A 25,127-nucleotide genomic window follows, 5' to 3' on the forward strand; every position below is an offset into this window, starting at 1 on the left:
ACAAGTTAAATTACAGTATTTACTGTTAATATTTTTACTGGCATATTAGTTAGCATTTACAATTACAAACTATACAACACTGATTTGTGTTGCTGTCTGGCGCGCCCAGACAACAACATAGACCTATATACTTTCTACAGAAATCTCTCGCTGTTTCTTACGTCTTTAAATAGAAAGAATCTACATAAAGTGTAAAGATTGAAATGCCACCAAAAATCGAGCGCATCCGAACTAACACACATGGTGACGATGCACAAAGAACTCGTATTAATAAAAAAAAAACATGTCTACAAGAAAGAGAAGGAATTTATGCAACTGATACAGGCAGTGCACGAGGAAATTAAAAGGAAATAAACTACATCATTTGAGCAAACTGCTGGCAAACTCTATGAAGTCCCCCGTGGAATTGTGAGCACTCTGCAGGAATCTCATGGCAGGCATCTTGTCAGCTGTCATAGCCTCAGTCCAGTCAAGAAATTAAATGTAGCGACTCAGACCGAAACCACCGGGCCGGGTAAAGTGCCCAATGCTTCTGTCAAGAACATTTACGATAATCCAACAAGGCTGGCGCCTCCGTAGCCAGGTGGGAAGGAGCAGCAGTGCGTAGCACACGCTTCTTGATTAGACCGGGGTTCGAGCCCGTCACCACCAAATATGGAGGATGCGGAAAGGTCAGGGAATGACCACCGCATATCCCGGAGCAATATGGCCTTAGTTGCTAATGCTCCTAAAAACCAAACAACAAACAAACAAACCAACAAGGCTTCCCGTGTAAATGAAAGCGCCCTAGAATCACTCCTTAATGAAACAGAATATTGTAAATTCTTAAAGTCATTAGAGAAGCGATGCCAGACTGATAAAGCGATGATGGACTCGGCAGATACACAGTTGCAGGAAGCAGTAGACTATATCTACCCTGTTAATAATAATCACAATTCGCCACAGCCACGCCAAGGGAATAAAAATTCTCGTTCCAAGAGAAACTGTGACAGGCCCCACATAATTGGAGACCCAATCGATTCAGTGGACCCCACAATCAGTCAATAATGGCCATCCCTCCAAAGTCCTCTCCATTTACTCCCGTTTCCCGGACCAAACAGTCTTCTGCTTCAGGTGAACATCCGGATGCTCTTCCGACACGACGACCTTTGGTTTACAATTCTTGCCAGACCAAAACAATTGATGGCAGCACAGCTCCGTCTGATCAGCTTCGCTCTTCCCATATGCCTCAGAAGGAGCCCCTCGCTGGCCCCTGGGCTCATGTCGCGGCACTTCCTTCACATCTTAGGTCCTCCCGGCCAGCTGCTCCTCGATCTCCAACAAATCAGCCACCCCCAGCTCACCAATCAGAATCGTTTACTACAGACAGCTCCCAATTATGAGATGGTGAATTTCCCTCCACTGACTGGATGCATGCAGTCTCTTCCATCACCACATCATGAAGTTGTTCCTGACGATGCCACTTGCTTCTTGATGCCTACCGTTGAAGTTATGTCCACTTCCTGCGCTGATAACAGAGTAGAAGGTACAATCGCGCGTGACGGTTTCATCCATGGAAGTAGAGGCTCTACGGAAGTAAAAGCTGCCCCCAGATTAGCGCATGTTTTTGTAACAAGGCTGGATCCTGATACATCCCCATAAGATGTTTGGAATTTGATTCTAAGCGACACTGGAGTGCACACCAGTGTCCGCCAAATGCGTATAAGACACCCTTAATATGCATCTTTCGATGTCACATGTTCACCCTTTGATCTAGCTACAATACGTAACCCTCATCTGTGGCCACTAGGCTCAAGGGTCAGTAAATTTCGGGAAAATTGCCGAGTCTCTTCCCCAGACATCAGCGCTAACGACTAAAGGGATCGGAAGACATTAGATCTGACATGCTCTGCTCAATATTTGCTCAAAACCTTAGGAGCATCTGCAATAAGCTACACTCCCTGCCATCACTCTTGTTCATCCAAAGTCATCATTCTTGTTCATTATGTCTCCAAAGTTTAATTTGCGAGAGCTTCCACTGGATCTGTTTTATATTTGGCCGGTGACTGCAAAAATTTTTAGACAGAAGGCTCTCATACCAAATAAATCTCTATTAACTTTTTTTAGAGATCTAGATGTAACAAGTTTGATTTATTTAGTAGCGGGTTTTTTTTTTTTATGCCAATCTAATATACGCTGGTTTGCTGTAAAAGCATTTTTAATTAAATAATGGAATTCTTTTTGTACCAAATTCGATTGCTGTTAATCAGAAAATGCTATTTAAATAGCAAAGCGAACGAATTACGTGAGAAGTCACTCAACTGAAGTGCTTATGCTTTTTAAGTAATTTGGAAGCTAAGGCTTCCACCGAAAATTAAATTTTAAAAAATGCATTCCATTTATGTGAAAGACAAGTAGCTTTACCTGGGCACTTAGTGAAATGTCGTGTACTGATATGAAAGTATCTACTGTTTTATACTATCGTCAGTTAAATCAACACTTGCTTTTTTCCGCTGTTTTGAAATTACATTCCCAACGAGAAATCCGCAACATGAAGACAATCAGCTGTATCTTATAGTATTATTGGGAACGAGAGTAGCCTTGAGCAGGCGAAGTTTTTACTGCTCCTGGAAATAGTTTTTTCTGTTTTATTAGCTTAAATTGGCATATTAACTTATTTTCTAGGGTAGCTTTATATTCCTAGTTCGATACTTAGTTTAAAGTTTAACTTATATAGCGATTTTGAAGGTTATTACTTAGTATCGGTAAGGGTATCCAATCCACGTATTACAAGTTTGCAGCTCCACTGAACGGCAGTTTTTTATCCATATTTAGCCGCTTTATTGACCAATTGTTAGTTTAAATTATTTTTTATAAGTAGTTTATAGACCTAGTCAAGATCCTTGGTTTATTCTGAATTGACACAGCTCGATTTTGGAAGTTAATTAATACTTAAGTGTCCGTAGATTTACCGTTCGTAACTTGCCGCCATTGTTATACGATACAACGTTATATCCGGAACTAGATAGCGTTAGCTTAGTAGAGTATAATATATTATTATTATTATTATTACTATTAGCTATATGGTGCAAGGAAGCCTGAGGCTTATGCTGCACCAGCCAAAAAAAAAAAAAAAAATAAATAAATAAAATTTCCCGAATTACCCTGTGAGAGAGAGAGAGAGAGAAGGAAATCACCAAGAAAGAGAAGAATGATGATATCCAGCTCAGGACCCTGGGTGTGCCAAGCCCATACTCACCAGATGTGAGCCCCTGGGGTTATATAATATTGTCAATTAATCAGTAAAATCTATTATTCTTGTTAAACGTCATTGTCAGTTAAATTGTACTTTTTAACTAAAGACATATAACGACTTAGATTTTACAAATGTAACATAATTAATTAATACATAATACGGAAGTTATATAAACGGAGCACTCCTAGATAATACTCGATACTGAAAAATATACATAGTATTATAACTGTGTTGGGATACAAGTTTAGGGTTATAATTTTGTACTGAAATTGAAATTTTATTGAAAAAATTAAATCGAAATCATGACTCAGACCAGAGCAGCAAAGCAAAAGGCCCAAGCTAATGGGTGCAGTGGCTCAGGGGAGAACTGAGGGGGCCAGTTGTCCTCTGAATCACAGCCTTTTTAAATGCATTGCTTGCTTGATGTTTGTGGAGGAATCGGGTACGGGACATGATGTTGCCATGGGGGAAGTCTTTGTGTGGGCGTGATGTAAGGAGTGTAAGCAAATCAGGCGACAACTCAGCGTTGTTATGGGCCTATATGAGAGCTTGAAGGACAGGTTGAGGTCATATTGTTGTACACGTTGGCACTAATGATATTAAGAGTAGGAGACCGGCGGAATTACTTAACAAGTACAGGTCACTGTTGAAAAAAAGCCGTGAATTAGGGTTGAATTTTAAAGTGTCTGCAATTCTGCCCAAACACGATAGGATGGAGTATATGATGAGAGCCTTGTCAATCAATTCGGCCCTGGAAAGATTGTGCAAGGCTCAAGGGGTAGAATTTTCTTCAGCCTGGTCTGTACTTGTTAACAGGAGAGACTGCTTCTACAGGGATGGGATACACTTAAATAGAAAGGGTGCAATCATATTTTCTGATGCTATCGAGGCAGTGTTAGGTGGGTCGGAAAACTGCTAGTTGTGGGGGACTGTTAATCTATTAATCTAGAGGACTAATAGATTAACAGTAGCCACTGGCAGAGGTGAAAGTGATTCTTGAACTGCTTCTATCGGAATGAGCAGCAGCCTGGAAAACAAGATGCAAGGTATTTCAGAGACTGCTAGGAGTCATTGCGGTACAAGTAAACACATGGGTTGTGTAAGGGTAGCTAAGAATAGGAACAGGTTCATGTATACATGCGTGTACACCAATGCTAGGAGTTTGGTAAATAAATTTGATGAATTTGAGATATTGCTCAAAACATCAAAGGCAGATATTGTTGGGATATCAGAGACGTGGTTTCACACAGATATAAGGAATGGAGAACTGGAATTTGTACAATGTGTACATAAAGGATAGACAGGATAGGAAGGGAAGAAGGGTTATGCTATTAGTTAAGAAACACATAAAATCCAAGGAAGCGAAGCCAGTCGACATCGCTGGACAGTGCATTGTCGATTCAGTTTGGTGTGACATAAGCATTGGGAGATCAAAATTGAGACTAGGAGTGTGCCATAGGCGTAATGACGCTGATGAGTATAATAAGAAACTGTACAGGGAAATAGAGTGGGCCAGTAAATCAGAGAGTCTTATAATAGGAGATTTTAATTTCCCAGAGATTGACTGCAATTTGTGGGTTGGTCACTCAGACACTAGCAAGGCTTTTGTAGATTTATTGGATGATTGTTTTCTACATCAGCATGTTCGGGAGGCAACTAGAGGGAGTAATACTCTTAATCTGATTATCAGTAGTGATACTTCATGTATTAAGAATCTGCAGATAAAGGAACCTCTCGATGGCAGTGATCACAGTGTGCTGAAGTGGGATTTACTCAAAGAGGTAACTACCATCAGGGGTAAAAGGAAGAGATTTTGCTTTCGTAAAGGCGACTACGATGGTCTGAGACAGCATTTAAATTCTATACAGTGGGCCATCTGATGATGTTACCAACATCATCAGATGGCCCAAATTCAAAATGGGAAGAAAATTCAAAATGGGAAGCATTCAAATAATTTATCTTGGAAGATACTAGACTTTACATACCAACTAAGAAATATTGTTCAAAGTTTAGGATGACAATGGATGTCAGATGAACTAATGTGACATATGGCATAGAAGAAAAATGCATGGGATACATATAAATTAATGGGTGACATGGAAACCTATGATAGATATAAGCTGGTCTGTAACAAAGTCACAGAGGAGATTAGGCAGGCAAAGGCAGATTATGAGAAATCCTTGGCTAAGGATATAAAGAAAAACAGAAAAGAGTTCTTAACCTATGTAAACTCTAGAAGGAAAGGGATGAATCAGATTGGTCCACTGGATATTGATGGTTCAACTGTTCATGATCCTGCTCAGGTGGCTAACAAACTAAACGAGTATTTTGCATCTATATTCACACTTGAGGAGTCATTCAGGAAGGGGAATGCCACAGGTGAAGTAAACTCTGGCAGTGAGCTAGATGATTTTGTAATAATTGAGAGGAAAGTGGAGGCAAAATTGCTGATGATAAACATAAAAAAGGCACCCGGGGTGGATGGGATCTATCCAGTTATATTAAAGGAGACAGCAAGGAAAGTAAGCAAACCCTTAGCTATAATTATGAGAGCTTCTTTGGACTCAGGGGAGGTACCCATAGACTGGAGTTGTGCAAATGTGACCCCAATTCACAAGGGAGGATCAAAGGCTGACACAAGTAATTATAGACCTGTGAGTTTAACTTCTGTTCCAGAAAAATTAATGAAGGCACTGGTCAAAAAAGCACTGCAGAATCATCTAGACAAGAGTTCAGTTATAGCTCGGACACAGCATGGTTTTGTTAAGGGAAAGTCTTGCCTGACCAATTTGATTGGATACTATGATGCAGTCACAAAAGAACTGGATGCTGGGAATAACTTTGATATTATATATTTGGATTTCAGAAAGGCTTTTGATACTGTTGCACATGGAAGACTGCTGCAAAAATTGGAGCAGTGTGGCATTGGATGCAAATTGCTGCTATGGATAAAGGGATGGTTCAGGGGAAGAAGACAGAGTGGTAATCAATGGATACTGCTCATCGTGGACTAATGTTATTAGTGGAGTCCCTCAGGGTTCAGTGTTGGGTCCATTGTTGTTTTCTGTATTTATAAATGATATTGATGATGGCATATCAAGCTTAATGTCCAAGTTTGCATTCGATACAAAGGTTGGCAGGGTTTATAAGGACACTACTGACAGTATGGTGCTGCAACAGGATCTGGCAAGGTTGAGCAGATGGGCTGAGATGTGGCAAATGAAGTTTAATATTGACAAATATAAAGTACTACTTATGGGAAATAGTAACCCCAGAGTAACTTATCAACTCTGTGGTACTACACTGACAGTGATACAGAATGAAAAGGACCTGGGGGTAATTTTGCAGGCAGATATGAAGTTTTCTGAGAAGTGCAGACGGGCTGCTCAATGGTGTCTTGTCAATGATATACAGGAATTTTTCTAGCAGAGATAAGGTGATTATTCCCTTGTATAAGGCAATGGTCAAGCCACACCTTGAGTACCGTATACAGGTCTGCAGGTCTCATTTCAAGAAGGATTTAGAGCTGCTGAAACGAGTACAGAGAAGGGCATCAAGATTGCTCTTACGAAGAAAGGCTTAAGTTTTGCAAATTACAGTGTCTGGAGACTAGGCACTGGCGAGGTGATCTGATAGAGGTGTATAAAGATTTGAATGGTTTGAGCATGCTGAGTGCTGAATGGATTCTTCCTCTTGCTCAGAATAATCACCTGAGAGGGCATAAATTCAAATTTAGGAAAGACAGATGTAGGATTGATGTGCGAAAATTTACCTTTACCCGCGGGTAGTTGGTTGGTTCAACAGACTTCCATCCCTTGTTGTTGAAGTTGATATCCTAAATAAATTTAAGGCTCAGCTGGACAGGTATTTCGAACGAATGGAGGGGTGAAATGGGAGTAGTGTTTTTTTTTTTTTTTTTTTTGGCTGATGCTGCATAAGCTTGCTTTCTTGCATCATATGCCTATGGTAATGCTAATGCTATTGGAAAATATACACAGAATATAACAGCAAATGGCAGGCATAGTGGGTTTGCAGAACTATGTGAAGAAAATTACCATTTTTCTGAACTTCGTACAGAAATATTTTCCTCACAGAACGGTGGAAATTAATTATAAAACAATCGAACTGTCAATCTTTTCCATCAAGTTCGTAAACCAAGAAATAATTCTCCATCGTCTCATTACGTACAAATGGATCTGCCTGTTTGAAAAGTCAGGGCCTGAAGCGGCTTCCATCTTGACTGATGAATTATTTCAAACAGCTTGTGTCAATGCGTGTAAAGAAGATTCGGATCACACATCAGTCTAACTGGTGATGTAACCAAAACATCAAGTATTTGTAAGAAAACAAAAGGTTTACAGAAAATAATAAAAACAAGAACCTCTGAAGGCTACAGCTTTACAACAAGAACGGCTCTGTTTCTTTTAGTAGAAATGCCAAGAATACAACTTCGCTTTTTCTAAAAACCTTAGACGGTCTAAAAGAATCAGTAGCAACAAAAATACCAACTTCACCATGGACGAAACTATATTTAGGGAATGGGCGAACAGTAACTTTGTAATCTCTACAGATTCTAAATAAAAGTTTAACTCACCCGCGATAGATAATACCAGCTGGCTGGTAAATTGTACAAACAGCATGACTCCATCCGGATCCAATCTTGATACTAAACCTATCCTAGCAGAAATCACAATAACCAAAGAAAAAGGAATTCAGGCGTTAAACAGTGACCCAAATAAATCCACCACTGGCCGTGATATGTACCCCCTCCCGTCATCATGAAAGTAAGCAGTCCAATTAAACAAACCCTTCACACAGGAGTTATCCCTAAAATATGGAAATATTATATCGTAAAACCCGTGCCTAAAGTCAAACATCCAAAACACAAGAAAGACTTTCATCCCATCTCCATAAACCGCAATTTATTAAAACTGTTCTAGAAGACTGCTGCCAATTCTTGCCATATTTCCATATTTACACACTGTGATTCCAAAGAGATCGACTGTGACATATTAATTGGACACCCTATTTCGGATCCACATGACTCTGAACGCCAAAAGACAAATTGGTGTAATCATTTTAGACAATTAAGCTGCTTTCAACGATGCCACAATCAATGCCTTTATGAGAGTACTTGAAAAATATTTTAGAATGCAGGGAGGCTTATTAAAAATCCAATCGTTGGATTGGATTTTTAATAAAAATCCCACGATCCAAATGCAAACACCAACAACGGGAGAGATCGCAATACGTATTATTGCGTGCTCCATGTCGGTGTGTTGTACAGTGTAGGAGTAAATAATATTCCTTTTTTAATAATATCACAATTTTATATCATAGTACCGAGTATACAAAATGATTTATAATTGTATACCATTTTCATTTGGTTAAGATATAATGCGAGCACCCCTAAACGAGGAATGAATGCCCCAAACATAAGCATAAGTACCGCGAGATAAAATTTTTAATCTGGTCACCCTACGTTACAGTGACGACGCTTCTTCTCCGACCGACTTCGCAGTTTACACTAAGCAGTGACATGACGAGGGTCACGTGACGTGATAATAGTATGTTTCCGCCTTAGCAACGTTTATGCAGAAAGAAAATTTCACTCTTCCTTGAAAAAAGTGGCGATTCATGGCCGAGTTGCAGGTTTGGACATCCACCATTTTTTTTTTTTCTTTAAAAGAAAACCGAACAATTTTAATAACAACCATTTTTTTATTTCTATATTTTGTTGATTTTTACAAGTTCGTGGAATGCAAAATAAGTCAAATTTTAATAAAAACAAACCGAAGCATAGCGAGAATATTTATATTATGCTTACTTTGTAGCCTTTTACATTCCACTTGACTTCTTTCTTATTTCGTTGTAATGGTTTAAGGCTCAGGCAACAAACTTTTTTTTTAAATTTAAAATTCCCAATATCAATATCGATTTGCTGTATTTAAAATGAATATACGTACTTCGTAAGCATTTAAAATTTTTATCCAAATATCTGTGGTTTTTTCAGATCTTTTGTCGCAATATTTATTTCGTTTAATTCGGAAAATTTTATTGCAACAGTTATAAATACTAAAGGAAACTTTTATAAATATTAACATCAAATGTTTTACATAATTGTTTATAATACATATTCAATACACCTGATTTATTTTATTGAAAAGAAAATATTTACCTAGCAATACTTTTCATTTTAATGAATTTTCCTTAACAGTTTTTCATTTTTTAATGCATTTGCGTAAATTCTTTGCATGACATATTGTGATTTGATTTCGGCAACAGTTCTCCTTCAACATTCTTATTTCTATCCTTTTTCCACGCGTTAAACATTGAGATAAATACTCCCTCACTTATTGCATTTGAGTGAGGCAATGCAAAAACAATTTTTTTTTTTTTTTCTTCTTATGTATACGTACTTCGTACACATTTAAAATTTTTATCCAAACATCTGTGGTGTTTTGAGATCTTTTGTCGCAATGTTTTTATGGAATGATTTCAACAGAACATATTCTTCATACAGCAAATGGCTCGGGCAGCAAACTTTTTTTTTAATTTAAAATTTCCAATATCAATATCGATTTGCTGTACTGATATTGATATTTTAAATTAAAAAAAAAGTTTGTTGCCTGAGCCTTAAACCATTAAAACGAAATAAAAAAGAAGTCAAGTGGAATGTAAAAGGTTACAAAGTAAGTATAATATAAATATTCTGTATCCCCCTTTGTAAAAAGGATAGAATGTTGTTTTTTGAGTCTTTAAGGGTGCATTTCAACAACTTTATCGTCAGTTAATTCTTTCTTCCTAAATAATCATCTCAACAGGTTGTTTTATGATTTCTGCTTTTTTTTCAAATTCTCCATTTCAAACGTTCAAAAAGGGGTATCTTGGAAATTTTATTATAATTCCAAAAGGGGTATGTCTGGCAACCTGTAACGTTGTATATGTGTCATTCTCTTTGAGGAAAGCTGAAGCGAAATGAATTGCCACAGTTCATCCTCCTCTTCAGATTTTGAAGAAGATTTAGAAAATTCATGCGCTTTTCCTATAGCCGAGAAAACAAAAGAGAATAAGCAATGGATACACAACATAAACTGGAAGAGAACAGAAAAAGGTGAATTCCATCGTTTACTACAGGACTTCAGAACTTAGAAAAGATGAAAATCGTTTCAATATGTACTTACAGATGAATAAAGAAGAATTTAATTTCCTATACAATATAATCCAATTAAGGATGGCATTCAAGGGCAAAATACGCAATTTCAAAATTCAATCAGTACTAAGGAAAAATTTGTTGTATGTTTAAGGAAAGTTGAAATACTGCAAGTTTAATTTTTAATAAGAATTTATTCTGTTAAAATAAAAACAAAAATTTTTAATGAAATTTAATTACAACGAAAAACTTCTTCTCAACCCTAAAAATTGAACTTGTAAAGAGTTGTGCAAATTGAAACGATTGACTTGTTCGCCCTTTCAATTTGTTAATTGTAATTCTGTTGGTCTATTTTCCTCCTTTGGCCATTTTTGAGCGTCCCTGTGACTGGACATTTGCCGTGAGTATGCCGAGTCGAAGTGGAGGCTGCTTCGGAATAGGCACAGAAGCAACGTCCTTGATGTTGTTGTTATTTGTTTTCGGATATTCTTATTTGTGTGCTCAAAACAGATTATTTACTTCTGATTTAATTTTCTATCAGCATGCATTTCCTCCATTTTCCTCTTGTCACGCGGTCACGCCTAACGAAATTTCTGTTCGAACAAAAAATCTGAGTTCCTGACAATGTCATTCGGCCTTGAAGCCCGACGTGTTATCTTGTGAATACAGCCAATCACAACAGTGCTCTCCGAGCAATAAACTGTTGGTAAATATAGCTCCCCCACATTTGACGTTAGACATGTATACGAGTGAAGTCTCATGAAGTGATAATAATGTGTTTCCGCCAATAATATTGTGTTGTGTGAGTTCAAAATTTCCTGTTGTAAACTATGTATAGCACAATAAGCTTCACTCTGATAACAATTCACTTAGTTAATTTCCGTTATTCATATTTCTCTTTAATTCATAGTTTTTTTTTTTTAATTCCACACTACACAAAATGTGCAGTCTAAAACAACTTTTGAAGGCATAGAGCCTATGCAGTTGTACTCGATTTCATGGCGATACATTACAGAAATATAAACTTCTTGAAACAGTATCAAATTAGACTTCGGACCATAATCCAAACTAAATGAAGTTACTTTGGATTGAGTAATCATTCTGTTTTCTTGTGTTGATTTTTGTGTTCATACTGTATCTGTGGCTTGCAGATTTAATGATTGTTGTGTTTCCGGTCCCCATAATTGCTTAGTATACATCCTGTTCTGTTTGTAGGCATTCGACAGTCTACCATCAGCCCACGAACCGGGTCAACAGGTACCTTGCCCAAGCGATAGAAGCTCGAAGCGTAGATCGAGAAAAATCAGACCATGTTAATTTAGTGACTTTGTGCTTCAAGGATAAACAGAAGGAAAGACAAGTAAGTTTATCTTTCTTTGGTTTATTTATTTGTATAGCTGACCCTTACCAATTATATTGCACGTATAAAAAAATGTATACTATTCTACCACGGGCGTAATTAACACAATAAGGATTAGCACAAAGCATAAGGACCCATGAAGAATTAGCACAAAGCATAAGACCCACGAGGCTGTCCTGATAATTTTTTTATAAATATTGTAGAAAGAAAACTTTATTAAATAATAATATTTTTATTATATAATAATAGCGAACCATCATATGTTATTTCTTACCTTTCCGGTGGCTAGTGTTCAAAGAGGTAACAAAAGATTATAATAAATAATAATAAAAGACTACAAAAGAAATTCTAAGATAAAACAAGATTAAATGATCTCGCTACTATCTATTGAAACAAAACAGCCGCCAAAATAGACCTTAATGAACTAATTAGTTATTTTGCAAGCATAAAAGCAAAGAAGATGAATTTTTAAATAAGAGCCAAATTATACATTAATCTAATTATAACGTAATCGATTATTAAATTGCTTATTTTGATTTACCAACTTTAACAGTTTTTTATAGTTTAGATTTGTTGAATATTACAGTAATACCCCGACTTACGCTACCCGACTTACGCGAACTCGGAGTTACGCGGTTCTTGATTTTTTCGTTTGGCAACGCTGCCGCCCACTATCTTCAAGGTCGTTTTTCATATGTTATCGATATACGGTGCGACGGCGGAGAATGAGAGCGAAAGATGAACAAAATTCAACTTTGCTGCTTTTATGTTTTTTATATCAGTGAAGGGGAAACACATTTCACCATAATAACGTAAAAACCAACACAATTCCAGCTATCGGTATAATCGCAAATGCAATTAGATCGAGTTTACTACCAGTTTATAACAGATTTCACTAGCAGAAACGCAACTGGATTTTTATTGTTTTATGGTAGTAACTCCTAGAAATGTGAGGTGTTAATAGCGTATCTCTGCCTTTATGGTGTTGTTTATTCAGTTGCTACATGCGCGCAGCTTTGTTTATGCGTATCCAGCGTGCCTCCTCGTTTTGTAATTGTGCTTTATTCCCTAAAAATGAGTAAAATCCTTAATTAAAAGGTGTGAAAAGGAAGCGTCCTGGTGAAGACTGCAGATTCAGAGAGAAAAAGAAAAGCAATTATCGATAAACAGAGGCGGACTGGGTCAAAAATTCTTACCCGGGGAAAATTTATAGTGGCCTCATACTATGGTTTATGGCCAAAATCACACTGGCCCACCGGGGTTTCCCCGGTAATCGTGATATTGCACGTGCTACAGGCCTAAATGAAGCAACGGCGAAAAGCACATGACAATTGCAAACTTGACAGGGTGAAAATTGCAAAGGGCTCAATTGTAAAGGGCTTAAAAGTTTTAGAAAACATAGACTCCAACGAAGAACGCGTTATAGCTACAAAGCAAGGAATAAAAAAATTATTAGCTTGCTACGAAGAAATTCTGCGTGAAAAAAAAAGAACGCGCTGTGTCGTCAGACGAATTTGTTAGATTTTATGAAGCCATCGACATCGAAATAACTTTTTAACGTAAGTCATTTGTTTTTTTAATACATATTTTGTATTAATATGTATAAAGAACTGCAATTTTATTAATATTTTTCTTCTAAACTAGTGTTTTTGTTAGTCCTTGGTCCCAATTAAGCAAAATTTATGTATTTATATGCAAAGTTGTACCCCGACTTACGCGAATTCGACTTACGCGATTTTCGTCGGACCCGCCTATCGCGTAACTTCGGGGTATTACTGTACTTAAAATGTACAATATAAATAATATTTTTACGAGTAAGGCACTGACAAATCAATGTTTCATGTTTCAGGTGGTGTTGATCAGAATTGGTAAAACGAACGATAGATAAAAGTTGAAAACTATAATAGAATGGTGGCTCAGAACAGACTCTTTGTGACGTCACCACATACACACACACACATTCTGCATACGAGGTATGTCACAAAATTAGTGACGCGACGTGGGCACTGCGCTACGCTTAGCGAATATCAGCACGTAGGTTGAAACCCCGGCCCTCTGCTCAACGAGAATTGTTGTGTTCAGTATGTGTCGAGTCATCGTGAAGCAATAACGTGTTTGTCAACTGATTTTGGAAAAATGGAGCAGAAGAATATCAAGCAACGTTACGCCATCAAATCTTGCATCAAACAGCAAACGCACGACGGAAGCGTACTTTATCCCTTAAGCGTAATAAGGGGACCGTTTTATCCTGAGCCAAAGTTTTCCGATGTCACAAGACCTTTTTTGAAAGAAAGTAAAGACGTTGCAGGATGAACCACGCGCAGGGAGACCTCCCTTGACAGAGAAGAATGTGAAGAGGGTAAAGGCTCTGATTGTGTCTGACCGACGGTTGACCGTGAGATTTATGGCAGGCACTCGCAAAATTTGTGCGAAAATAGTGCCGAAAAATCTCGCTGAAGAACAAAAGCAAAATCGTACGAACATCTGCTTTCTCTCGATCTTATTGAAACTAAGCCAGAGTTTCTTCAGCGAGTGATAACAGGTGATGAAACATGGATTTCTTGAGTACGAAATTCGTGCCTCAAGGTAAACCTGTCAACCAAATTTGTTTGATCTGCGAAAACATTACAGTGCTCCCACAGCTACTGTATTTTCTGGATTTGTCGCTATGCGACATTTTTCTTTTTCCTAAGATGTCGACTGAAATTACATCATTTTGGGACTATCAACAACATCCAGATCGGCGTAACTTTTTCCTAAGAAGTCGCTTGAAATTACATCATTTTAGGACTATTGACAATAACCAGATCGGCGTAACCGATGCACTGAAGGACCTTAAAAAAGAAGACTACCATCTCTGCTTGCAGGGGTGGAAGGAGCACTGGATGCGATATGTAGCTGTGAAAGAGAAAACCTTCAAAGTAAAAAAATCAGTGCATCAGCGACTAAGGGTAATATGGCCTTCATCGCTAATGCTCCGTATATATTTTGTAAATTGCGTGTGTTCTGTGGTTGATTTTTTGTTTGCTCTACGAAAACCTGAGTTTCCGGGAGAAAAAATCATGCTACCCTCGCCTGAGACCAACTAACTCAGTCACGTTGTGAAAAAGGCCATAAAAATTCCTTATTGTCGATTGGACTCGAACTCAGGCCTTTTCCACCCAGTGTAGGGAGGACGGCGATTCTACCAACTGTACTTAACCCACGAAGGCCACACACATGGTAGTGGAGAAAGAAGAAGACTTGGTGGTAATTGTTCAGCCAGATATGAATCTCTCTGAGCAGTGCAGACAGGCTGCCAGGACAGCCCATGGGGTTTTGTTTATGATATTTTGACTTTTTGTCACTAGGTGGTAGATGACTCTCATCAACTGGTGCAATACCACCACTTTGCTTATTGGAGGCTTGAAGTGGTGGAACCACTTCAAGTCTCCAGAGCTAAGTTCCGAACAACCCTTCCCCATCTCTTCCATCATGCAGTATGACTGATGATTTTTGAGGTTATGATGGACATCATGGCGAGATCCAATCTTCCTCTTCCTTACATTTCGAGTGTACAGCTCCAAAACGGTGTTCGCAGGCCGGCCACTAGTTAGTACACCAGACCGAACCTATTGGTAACTCTTCAGGAGGCTTCCTGATCAGCTAGTGTATAATCTTGCTAACACTACTCTGCCAGATAGTGATTGGAGAGAGTTGGAGTAGTGTGTATTCCGGGGGACATTGTCGAGACCCCCCCCCCCCCCGCATACACACTACTTTACATAACATTGTCATTGTTATGTCAAGGATCTGGGTATATTCTACCATGTGCACACCATATCCAAAAAATTCATTACTTAATACAGCATCACCCTCCCCACTTTTTCTTACTATTGAATACACCATGAATTGTGAAACTAATAGAGTAAGCTTATCTGCGAAAAGATCTAAATCTCCCAAACACTTCCTAGTTAATTTCACAAATATACGTGGTCTCAATTCTAATCTCAACGATGTCCATTTCCACTTGCAGTTGCAAAGTGCAAAGTATGTTGATGTCGAACGGCACCAGGGATTTCCTCCATCTCCGTGTTGCTTTCATTGTAAGTGAACCGGTTCACTGGGAAGTTCAGAGATTTAAAAGTATATGGATATTGTAAATGTGTAATGTCTTGTACCGTTGTTCCTCTGGCCATTTAGCCGCAGGACCCCTACTGAGGCCCAACGTTGCCCGCACTTCGCCCCGTGGAGGCAGACCAGGTACACCAGTATTTTAAGTAGGCACTCTGGCATGTCGTGCCACCTACTTTCCTGAGATTTCAGCGGCTAGGACCTAAAAAAAATAATAATAATAATAATAAATGATCGATTGCGTTGGGATGTCGCTTGAAATGAATAGGCCAAGATTGGGCTGAACTGTAAAGTTGGTCGTGATTAGATTTGATGTGTGAGGCATTCGCTTGTGTGCAGGTAGCGTGGGGGAGGGGAAGCGGAAGACTGGGTAGTAAAGGCGGAAGAATGGGGACAATTGAGATGTCCCCCAGATGATCAGTGGAGTGTGCCCATGCCCCACCAGGAGAAGAGAGGATCGGCGTGGGAAGGGGGAGCCAGGAGGCTGTCATCCCCTCCCCGCCCGGGAGTGTGGTTTAAAGTGAAACGGGCTAGAGTGCTCGATTCAGGTTGCCAAAAAGACTGTTGGCAGCAAGCTGTGTAATCCGGGCTTAGTGTGTAGCAGTCCGGTCCTACGATTATGGTCATTCATGTGGCATGGCTCCACGTCCATGTTGTCTTCAGTTAAGTATAGCGTTGTGTATCTTTTTAGAGTGTCCAATTAGTGAGTCTCTTGTTGTGGCTGGGATTCTGCTCTCCGAAGCATGAGTCTTAGTCCACCTGCCATATTTTGTAGTTAGATCAGTTGAGCCTTTTGTTTGTAGTTGTTCCTTGCCTCAGATTTGTTGTTGTCCAGATTCCCGTATCAGGTTTCTCCTATTCCTCTTGATTAGGTTGTTTGGTTCACTTTTTGGGGATGCAGGGTTCGGCGTCTTGCGAATAGTTCCTGTGAATATTCAGAAAAGGCGATGTATGTCTCTTTGCCTTCTTGTTCTTGGTCTTTGGGAGAGTATTGTATTCTTGTCACCATTTGGCAGCGGAGGTCATCATATTGGTGGCAGTCATACATAAGGTGCTGCCAGGTTTCTAGCTCACCGCAGGTACAGTTGGGATCGTCTGTAATTGCAAGTCATGAATAAGCCTGGTGAATACTAGGGCGGCGTCTTCGGCTGAAATTTGTCAACTTTGGGGAGGAATTGTTTGGTGATTTGTCCCTTTGTGGAGGCATCCCAGCGTGCCTGCAGCAGGTGAGTCTGGAGCCTTCTTTTTTTCTGCAGCGTGGTTGTTTGCGGGGTTTGCACTGAAATCCTGGTGTGTGCAGGCTGTACCCCTGGTGAGCTCATAGAGCATGCCTCTTTTGACAACCTCAAGATCGGGGTGGAGGGCTCCTGCGATAATCTGTAGTGCGTGTGTGCTCATTGTGCTGCAGGCGCGCGTAGCGGACAATAGCATAGTTGTGTGGGTGGAATCCCGGATCCTTAAGTTGACAGAAGAGCCAGCTTTTTTATACCATGCACCCGCTACATATGTTGCTATTGGCAGAAGTGCTGCCTTGTAGTACAGCTTCATTGTGTGTTGGTTTAATCGCCAGGCTTGCCGGGCGATTCTTTTAACCAGGGCAGAGCAGAAACATATTTTCCTTCTCAAGTGGTTGTGGTATGGTTTGAACAACAGTTGCGTGTCGAGTATGACTCCCAGATAGTTGAGTTTTTTGCTGAATCGGATAGTTATATTGCTTATTTTTATCTGGGGAGGTCTGCATACATCCAGCTTTCCCTTGAGGAGTATGGAGTTAGTTTTAGTGGGTGAGATTTGGAGCAAGTGAAGTCCAACCCAGTTATGGAGGGGTTTGTATGGTGCAGTTTGCCTGGGTCTCCAGCTGTAGTCTGGAGTTGGCTGCAATTGTCAAGATAAGGTCATCTTCAAAAGCCTGCGAACGAACTTCCTCCAGGTCCTTGTTCAGGAAATCATCCATCAGCAAATTCCACATAGTTGGTCTCAGCACTGAGCCTTGTGGGCAGCCTCTGTGGATTTGTCTCTGTATTGCCTTGCCTTGTAGTGGGTATTGACGATGATCGTTCTGTTGGTGAGGTAGCTCTGGATAACGTTGTACAGGTTGCCGGGGACCATGGCTTCCCAGAGCCGGCCCAGGATGCTCGGCCACCATAGGGTGTCGAACGCCCTAGAAAATTTTGGCTCCACACTGTCAGTTTGATAAGCATCGTTTTCCCGACATGTCCTGATCTCCTCTGTTTGTGGGTCCACATGAGGGCGGAAGGCAGTATCCAGGATGTTATTTGTTGATGCGTCCCTGGAACCCATTGCAACACCTTCTGGTGTGATCGTTGTTGTTATTTCCTCCCCCTGGCGAGTTGATTCGTGACGATTTTTTAAATGGTGCCCCAGGGGTCAGCATTCCCCGTGTTAGTCACAAGTCGTTCCCATGATTCTTGTTTGTTTTTCCGTATGAGAGCAGTGTATGAGTTCCGTGCCTCTCTTTAAAGTTCCTTGAGTGTCTCCACTTCCTATGCGGGCCAAGTCCATCTCACTCTTTGGAAGTTTTTCCTCCTGTTTTGGACTTCTTTCCGGAGTCGGTGCAACTCATGGGTCCACCACTGCATAGTGCCAGGTGTAGGTCGTTTTCTTTTTATTGCAGTGTTGACAGCGTCGGTGATGATATCTGTGATTGTTCTTTGCAATTCGTCTGAGCTTCTGGCGTTTTCCAGGTCCACTGGTCTTCTATTTTTGTTAACAGTTAGGGTCTCCTTAAATAGATCCCAGTTTGCAGTATGGAGCGCATAGCGGTGGAGCATCCGCCCAGTTGTTGGCTGCCTGTGCAGGTTCCTATTGAGTTGGAAGGTGAGGACCCTGTGGTCGGATGTGGTCCAGGAATCCTGCACCGTCCAATCAGAAATGTTGCCTGCTATATTTCGAGTGGCGAGGGAGACATCGACGGTCGCTTCCAATCTCAGATTACAAAATGTTGGCATCTGGTTTGGCCTGTTTAATACAGCAATGGAAGCGCTTGCAATGAACTCCTCCAGTCGCTGTCCATTACTGGTGCCCTGCCTGTCAGGTGGGTGGCTATACCAGGCCGGGGATCTGCAATTAGCTTCAGCTCCGATGATATTTTTTCTCCTTGGAGCATATTGATGACGTGGTCCGGGTATCTGGTGGCTGTGGTGATGTCTTCTCCAGGCCTGCAGTACAGGGAGATTATGTAGAAGGCGCCGATTGCGGTAATAACTTGGGCGCAGGCTGTGCATAGATGGGAAACTTTGATAGCTGTTATATTTGGGTTTCTTATGAGAATTACAGCCCATGGAGTTGTTTCCTCCGTCTGTATTATTTTGAATTTTAGGGGATATCCCCCGACCAGTTTGGAGTGGGTATATGGTTCCTGTAGGATGATGATGTCAGCATTTACTTCATCAGCTTTTAGCCTGATTTGGTCTGTTACGGCCCTTGCCCTTTGCGCGTTGTGTTGGAAGAATTTGATAATCGTGGTATTGCATTGTTTATGGTGTGCTGCCATAGTCGATTCTGGATTTGTTCAAACTCGTTATTTTTATGTAGACGGGACATTTGTTACCTCTTGAGTGCGCTGCGTCGAGTTTTTGGCCTTTGCAGTTGGCGCATGTTGGTTGTTCATATTTCTTATGGCAGTCCTTGTAGTTGTGGCCTTTTTATTCACAGTGGCCACATGTCTGGACTGTTTGACTACAAGTATGGGTGGTGTGGCCAAACTTGCAGCACCTATAACATTTAGAGACCACGATGTATTCGTGAAATCTATGGTTGCTCCAGTTTACAAAGATCCTTGTTTGCTTGGCAAGGACTTACCGTGCTGCAGGGCAAAGTTCCACGACCCACTGCTTGAAGTTTCCTGTCATGGGTTTAATCGCATATCTCGGTGTGACCAGTTCTTTCATGTTGGTATTTGGCAGGGACCTCTGCAGGTTTCTGAAGTATATCTCAGAGGTAAGTTCTTCTGGCGTAATGTTGCTATTCAGGTCGTATATTTTGATGGAGGGTCCTTTTTTCTTCGGTGATTCCGCCTTCAATCCTATAGTTGTTATTTTGGGGTTAGTCATAATCTGGCTGGCTTCTTCGATGGATCCCGGATTCCTCGTTTTTCTGATTGTTTTTATTCTTGTCGATTTTAGATCATCAGATAATTCTTGTATAAAGTGGGTCTTTATACTTTCACTGGAGGTGGTGTCGTCAGCGGTGAGTGGTCTCAGCACAACAATATTGGGATTTGGCTGAAGAGTTTTTCTTTTTTCTTTTGGCAGGTTGGTTTTGGGTTTGTATATTGTCGGGTACATTGGAGGAATTCCTCAGCGTTTCTGCATACGTGGGTGCACACTGTTGCATTTGTTTCGCACCACATTCAATATATCCCTGGAGCTTGGCTGTTGTTCTTTCACTCTCAATGTATGTTTCGGTTAGGAGTGTATCTAGCTTGTTCCAGAGGTTGACAGTTTGTCCTCTGAGAGCTGTAGTTACCCTGTTGATCTGTTCCTTGAATAGGGTTTCAAGGGCGGCCTTGAGAAACATCACCTTCTCGGGAACGGTGCCGTCAGTCGGGAAGGGGTCCAGAGGGAGTTCCGTTGTTTTTTATCGCTGGCATCTCTCTGGCTTCGCTGGTTATCTTGGATTTCTCTCGGTTCTTTGAGTTTGGTTTGCGAGCGCGTCATCATCATGATCATCATCATCAGCCATTTTCAATCCACTGCTGGATGAAGGCCTCTCCAGCAACTTTCCAGTTCCTTCTGTTTTGAGGACTGGCCATCCATTTACTACCCACAAACTCGTGAATTTCATCTGTCCGTCTCCGACTTTGTCTTCCAGATTTTCTTCTAGCTCCTCTTGGATACCATTCTGTTATTTTCTTAGTCCATATGTGTCCTGCCCAAGACCATTTTAGTTCTTTAGTTTTGATAAGAATGTCCTTTACTTGAGTTTGTTGCCTAATCCATGTATTTCTCTTCTTATGTAACAGTCTGATTCCCAATATAATTCGTTCCATTCTTCGCTGTGTAGTTCTCAGCTTCTCTTCCGTTCTTTTGGTGAGTGCCCAAGTTTCACTTCCATAAGTCATGGTGGGGAGTATACATTGGTTCATTATTTTGCATTTCAGACAAACTGGGATATTGCTCTTCAGTATGTGACTATATTTCCTGAATGCTATCCCTCCAAAAGTTATTCTTCTCTTGACTTCCAGCCATTTATCATTATTACAGCTAATAACTTGTCTCAGATAAGTATATGACTCCACCTTTTCAATTACTGCTCCTTCAATCATTATTTCCCTTTCTGTGGCATACTTGTTCATCATTACTTTTGTTTTAGCCATTTCATCTTTAGTCCAAAATCCTTACTAACTGTGCATAACTGATTAAGATTTTCCTCTAATTCTTTGGGATCGTGGCTTATGACTACAATGTCATCTGCAAACCGTAAATGGTTTAGGTACTACCCGTCCACATTGACTCCTTTCTGCGACCAGTCTAATCTTCTGAAAGCCTCCTCAAGGGCAGCAGTAAATAGCTTCGGAGATATTGTGTCTCCTTGTCGAACTCCTTTCTCGATTTTAAATTTCCTACTGTCTTTGTCTAGTCTAATAAAGGAGGTAGCATTCTCATACCTTTTCTTCAAAATCGTAATTCTTATGCAGCAAAACCTTTCTTATGCAGCAAAACTATGATTGCATTATTCCACTGCTTAGGCGTCACACCTTTTCTAATGCACTTTGTGAAGAGCCTTGCCAGTTTTTGTGGTATCTCTTCCTCCCAATTTTAACAACTCTACAGTAACTTCATCTTCCCCCAGGGCTTTCTGATTCTTCATTTTCTTCAAACCCCATCTACTTTTTCTGACAGAATCTCAGTTATCGGTGGATTCAACTACTGCGCATCTCAGTTGCCCAAATGATTCGCTGTATGATTCCTTTCGCCTCAAAGGTTGTACTTATGCATATGTCCGTTCCGATGTTCCCTATCAGAGACTTGGTAATTTGGAATCTCCTCCTTTCAATCTTCTCTGGCTTAAAATCTCTCTACCTCATTCTGTTAAATTCATCTGCTGTCTCTACCACTCTCCCAACTCCAAAAATCACTTGGAGGTCTTTGACTTCTTCCCCTTGCAATCTGACTTTCTCCAGTCCAACTTTCCTAACAGTGAGGTAATTTTTCTTGGTGATTTTAATGTTCACAACTCCAGCTGGCTTCCGTTTTCTAGTCACACCGACCCAACTTGTCGAGATGCTGAGGCTTTTGCAATTACTAATGACCTTGCACAGATTGGTCATTTACCTACAAGAATACCAGACAATCCTAACCATGCTGCCAACACACTTGATCTTTTTCTCACAAACAATCCTTCTAAGTACACGGTAGAAGTGTACAACTTGTGATTGTCTCTACTCCAATGGAGCCTTTAGTATTAGTATTAGTAATGGCCGCATGGTGCAAGAAAGCCTTTGGCTTATGCTGCACCAGTCAAAAAAAAAAAAAAACGAATAAAACAATGAAAAAAAAATAATAATAATAATTAATAAAAGAAAAGGAAATTAAACCTATCATCCTATGCGCTTCCATGACCCGAAGGTACTATCCAGATGACCTTTGAATTTCCCCAAAATGTCGGCCTCTACCACCCATGAAGGCAGCTTATTCCAGTAATTTATAACTCGCTGGCTAAAATAAAACTTCCTGCAGTCCAATCTAAACATTTCCCCGTAACTTGAATTTATGTCCCCTAGTTCTAGCATCATTTATAATCTTGAAAATTTCGTCCTCATTCATTTTACTGATGCCTCTCAGAGCCTTAATCACCTCAATCAAACCTCCTGTAAGGTGCCTAGTTTCCAAACTGTGCAACCCATATATTCGGAGTCTTTCTTCATAAGGACACCCTTTTGCCGTTCTCACCAGGCGAATTACCCGTCTTTGCACTCTTTCAAGAAGCTCTATGTCTTTCTTTAGGTGCGATATCCATACTTGAACACAGTATTCCAAGTGTGGTCTAACAAAAGCCTTATATAATGGGATTATCACGTCCCTATCTCTACTTGCAAAAGTTCGATAGATCATCGATAGGACAGCATAGGCCTTCCTTGCAACCTGTTTACACTGCTCAGAGAATTTCATGTCTGACCGTATCGCAGCACCCAAGTCCCTTTCCTCCAGTACTGGGTTTAATTGAACTCCACCAATTACTGTTTCCCAGGTGTAATTCCTTATACTTTGTTGGATTAAAGCATAGCTGCCATTTTTCTGACTATTACTGAAGTCTATCTAGGTCTCTCTGAAGAAGCTCAGCTTGACAGCGATCATTAACTACGCTACCAATTTTAACATCATCTGCAAATTTAGACATCACGCCCTCTATCCCTTCATCGATGTCGTTTATGCAAATTAAAAACAACAGTGGTCCTAATACTGATCCTTGGGGAACCCTACTTCTTACATCAACCCAATCTGAGGAACAGCCATTTATCACAACCCTCTGCCTCCTGCACTGAAGCCGTCCTGCTATCCATCTAAGGATTTTCCCAGTGATTCCAACCTGTTGCAGCTTATAAAGCAACCGCTCACGTGGGACTGAGTCAAAAGCTTTGCTGAAATCTAAATAAACAATGTTGAAATTATTCGCTAAATCCAGCTCGTGAGTGACCCTTTCAAAATAGCGAACCAGATTTGTTAACACATGATTTTCCCTTTACAAAACCATGCTGAGTATCCTTGAGAATTTCAATTCGATCCAAATGATCCTGAATTCCACCCTTGATCATTGCCTCCATGATTTTCCCTACCGCTGAAGTCAGACTGACAGGTCGATAATTTCCCACTTCACTCTTAGAGCCACCCTTATGTATGGGAGATACATTGGCACTTTTCCAATCCAATGGAATCTCCCCAGAGTCTAGTGATGCTCGCATAATTAGCTTCATCAGCATAATTCAATGGATCAGTGCACTCGCTTGCCGCCTCCCTTAAGATTATAGGGTATATTCCATCAACTCCAGGAGCCTTACTGGCCTGTAGGCTCGAAAGTTTTTTCATTAAATAATCTCGCGAAATTTCAATATCATTAATTACATATTTTTCAACTTCGCTCCCACAATTTTCTATTGCCACAAAAGGTTTTTCATTTGTAAATATCGATGCAAAATAACTGTTGAGTTCATCTGCAACGGAAGCTGTTGTATAATACTATCCCCTTTCCCTTACGTAAAGGTCCGATCTGGTTTGTCCTGCTCTTCTTGGAATTTAAATATGTGAAGAATTCCTTATCCCCACCTCTTTGCTCTGTTTGCTAGTGATTTCTCATAAACTGCCTTTGCCTGACGAACCTTTTCTGTGGCTCTATTACAGATCATCTTGTAGCTATTATTGGCTTCAGTTCTTTTTATTGCTCTGTAACCTTTCCATGCCACCTTTTTCTGCTCAAGTAATGTGGCAACTTCACTATTCATCCAACTTGGAACCCTCCTCATGGAGTATTTTTTTAATGGTATATAGGCATTTAGGCATCTGTGATTAATGTTTGAAAAGCATACTACAGTTGAAATGTATTCATTCTCTTCGCGATATCTACCCAGTTAATAGAGGCCATGTAGTACCTGAACGCATCGTAATTTCCTTTTCTGAAATTAAAACCCATTCCTTTGCCTTTTACTGCTGCTACCTCTCTCATCATCATCCACCGTAGAACTCCGTGATCACTTCCTGCTACTGGTTCCTCTACTATCAGCCCTGTTATGTCATCTGATTCCTGGGTGATGATGAGGTCTAGGATATTCTTTTCTTTATTACTTTCCTCTAGTACTTTCCCTGACATGTTAATAGAAATAACAGTCATCTAGTTGATTTAAAAATTTTGTTCCCCCTGTCGAGTGTCCTTCCCATTTACTCCAATCAATTAGAGGCAAATTGAAATCACCCATAATAAGACATTGACGTTTACTTGCCCATTCCATTTGCATGTAGAGGCTTTCGTAATAATCTTCACAATCACCTGGTCTGTAGATTACTCCTACTCGCATTATACCTTTGTTTCCAATTATCTCACACCATACAGATGCTATACTAGCATGTGAAACGTCTGAATCCGGGAAAGCTATCGTCGCACTCAGGCTGCTTCTGATAAGAAGCATTACCCCACCACCCCTTCTATCTACCCTATCCTTCCTAAATACATTATACAAGCCGTACTGAAACTCATAATCCCCAATTTCTGGGTGGCACCACGTCTCCGTCAGCCCTATTATGTCCGCGTTA

The 25,127-nt window shown here is 40.2% G+C and overlaps 1 protein-coding gene across 2 annotated transcripts in view; it reads left to right on the plus strand.

The window, feature by feature from the left end:
- Positions 1–25,127, plus strand: part of LOC150091231 (adenylate cyclase type 1-like) — an 845,725-nt gene that overhangs the window by 589,753 nt on the left and 230,845 nt on the right. For both annotated transcript variants that reach the window (XM_090374793.1, XM_090374796.1), the window contains exon 10: positions 11,604–11,748. In XM_090374793.1, the coding sequence (XP_090230919.1) occupies positions 11,604–11,748 (145 nt within the window). The remainder of the gene's footprint in view (positions 1–11,603; positions 11,749–25,127) is intronic.

This window comes from Mastigoproctus giganteus, chromosome 1 (assembly GCF_048544385.1).
Source record: "Mastigoproctus giganteus isolate SK-2022 chromosome 1, ASM4854438v1, whole genome shotgun sequence".
NCBI classification, from domain to species: domain Eukaryota; kingdom Metazoa; phylum Arthropoda; class Arachnida; order Uropygi; family Thelyphonidae; genus Mastigoproctus; species Mastigoproctus giganteus.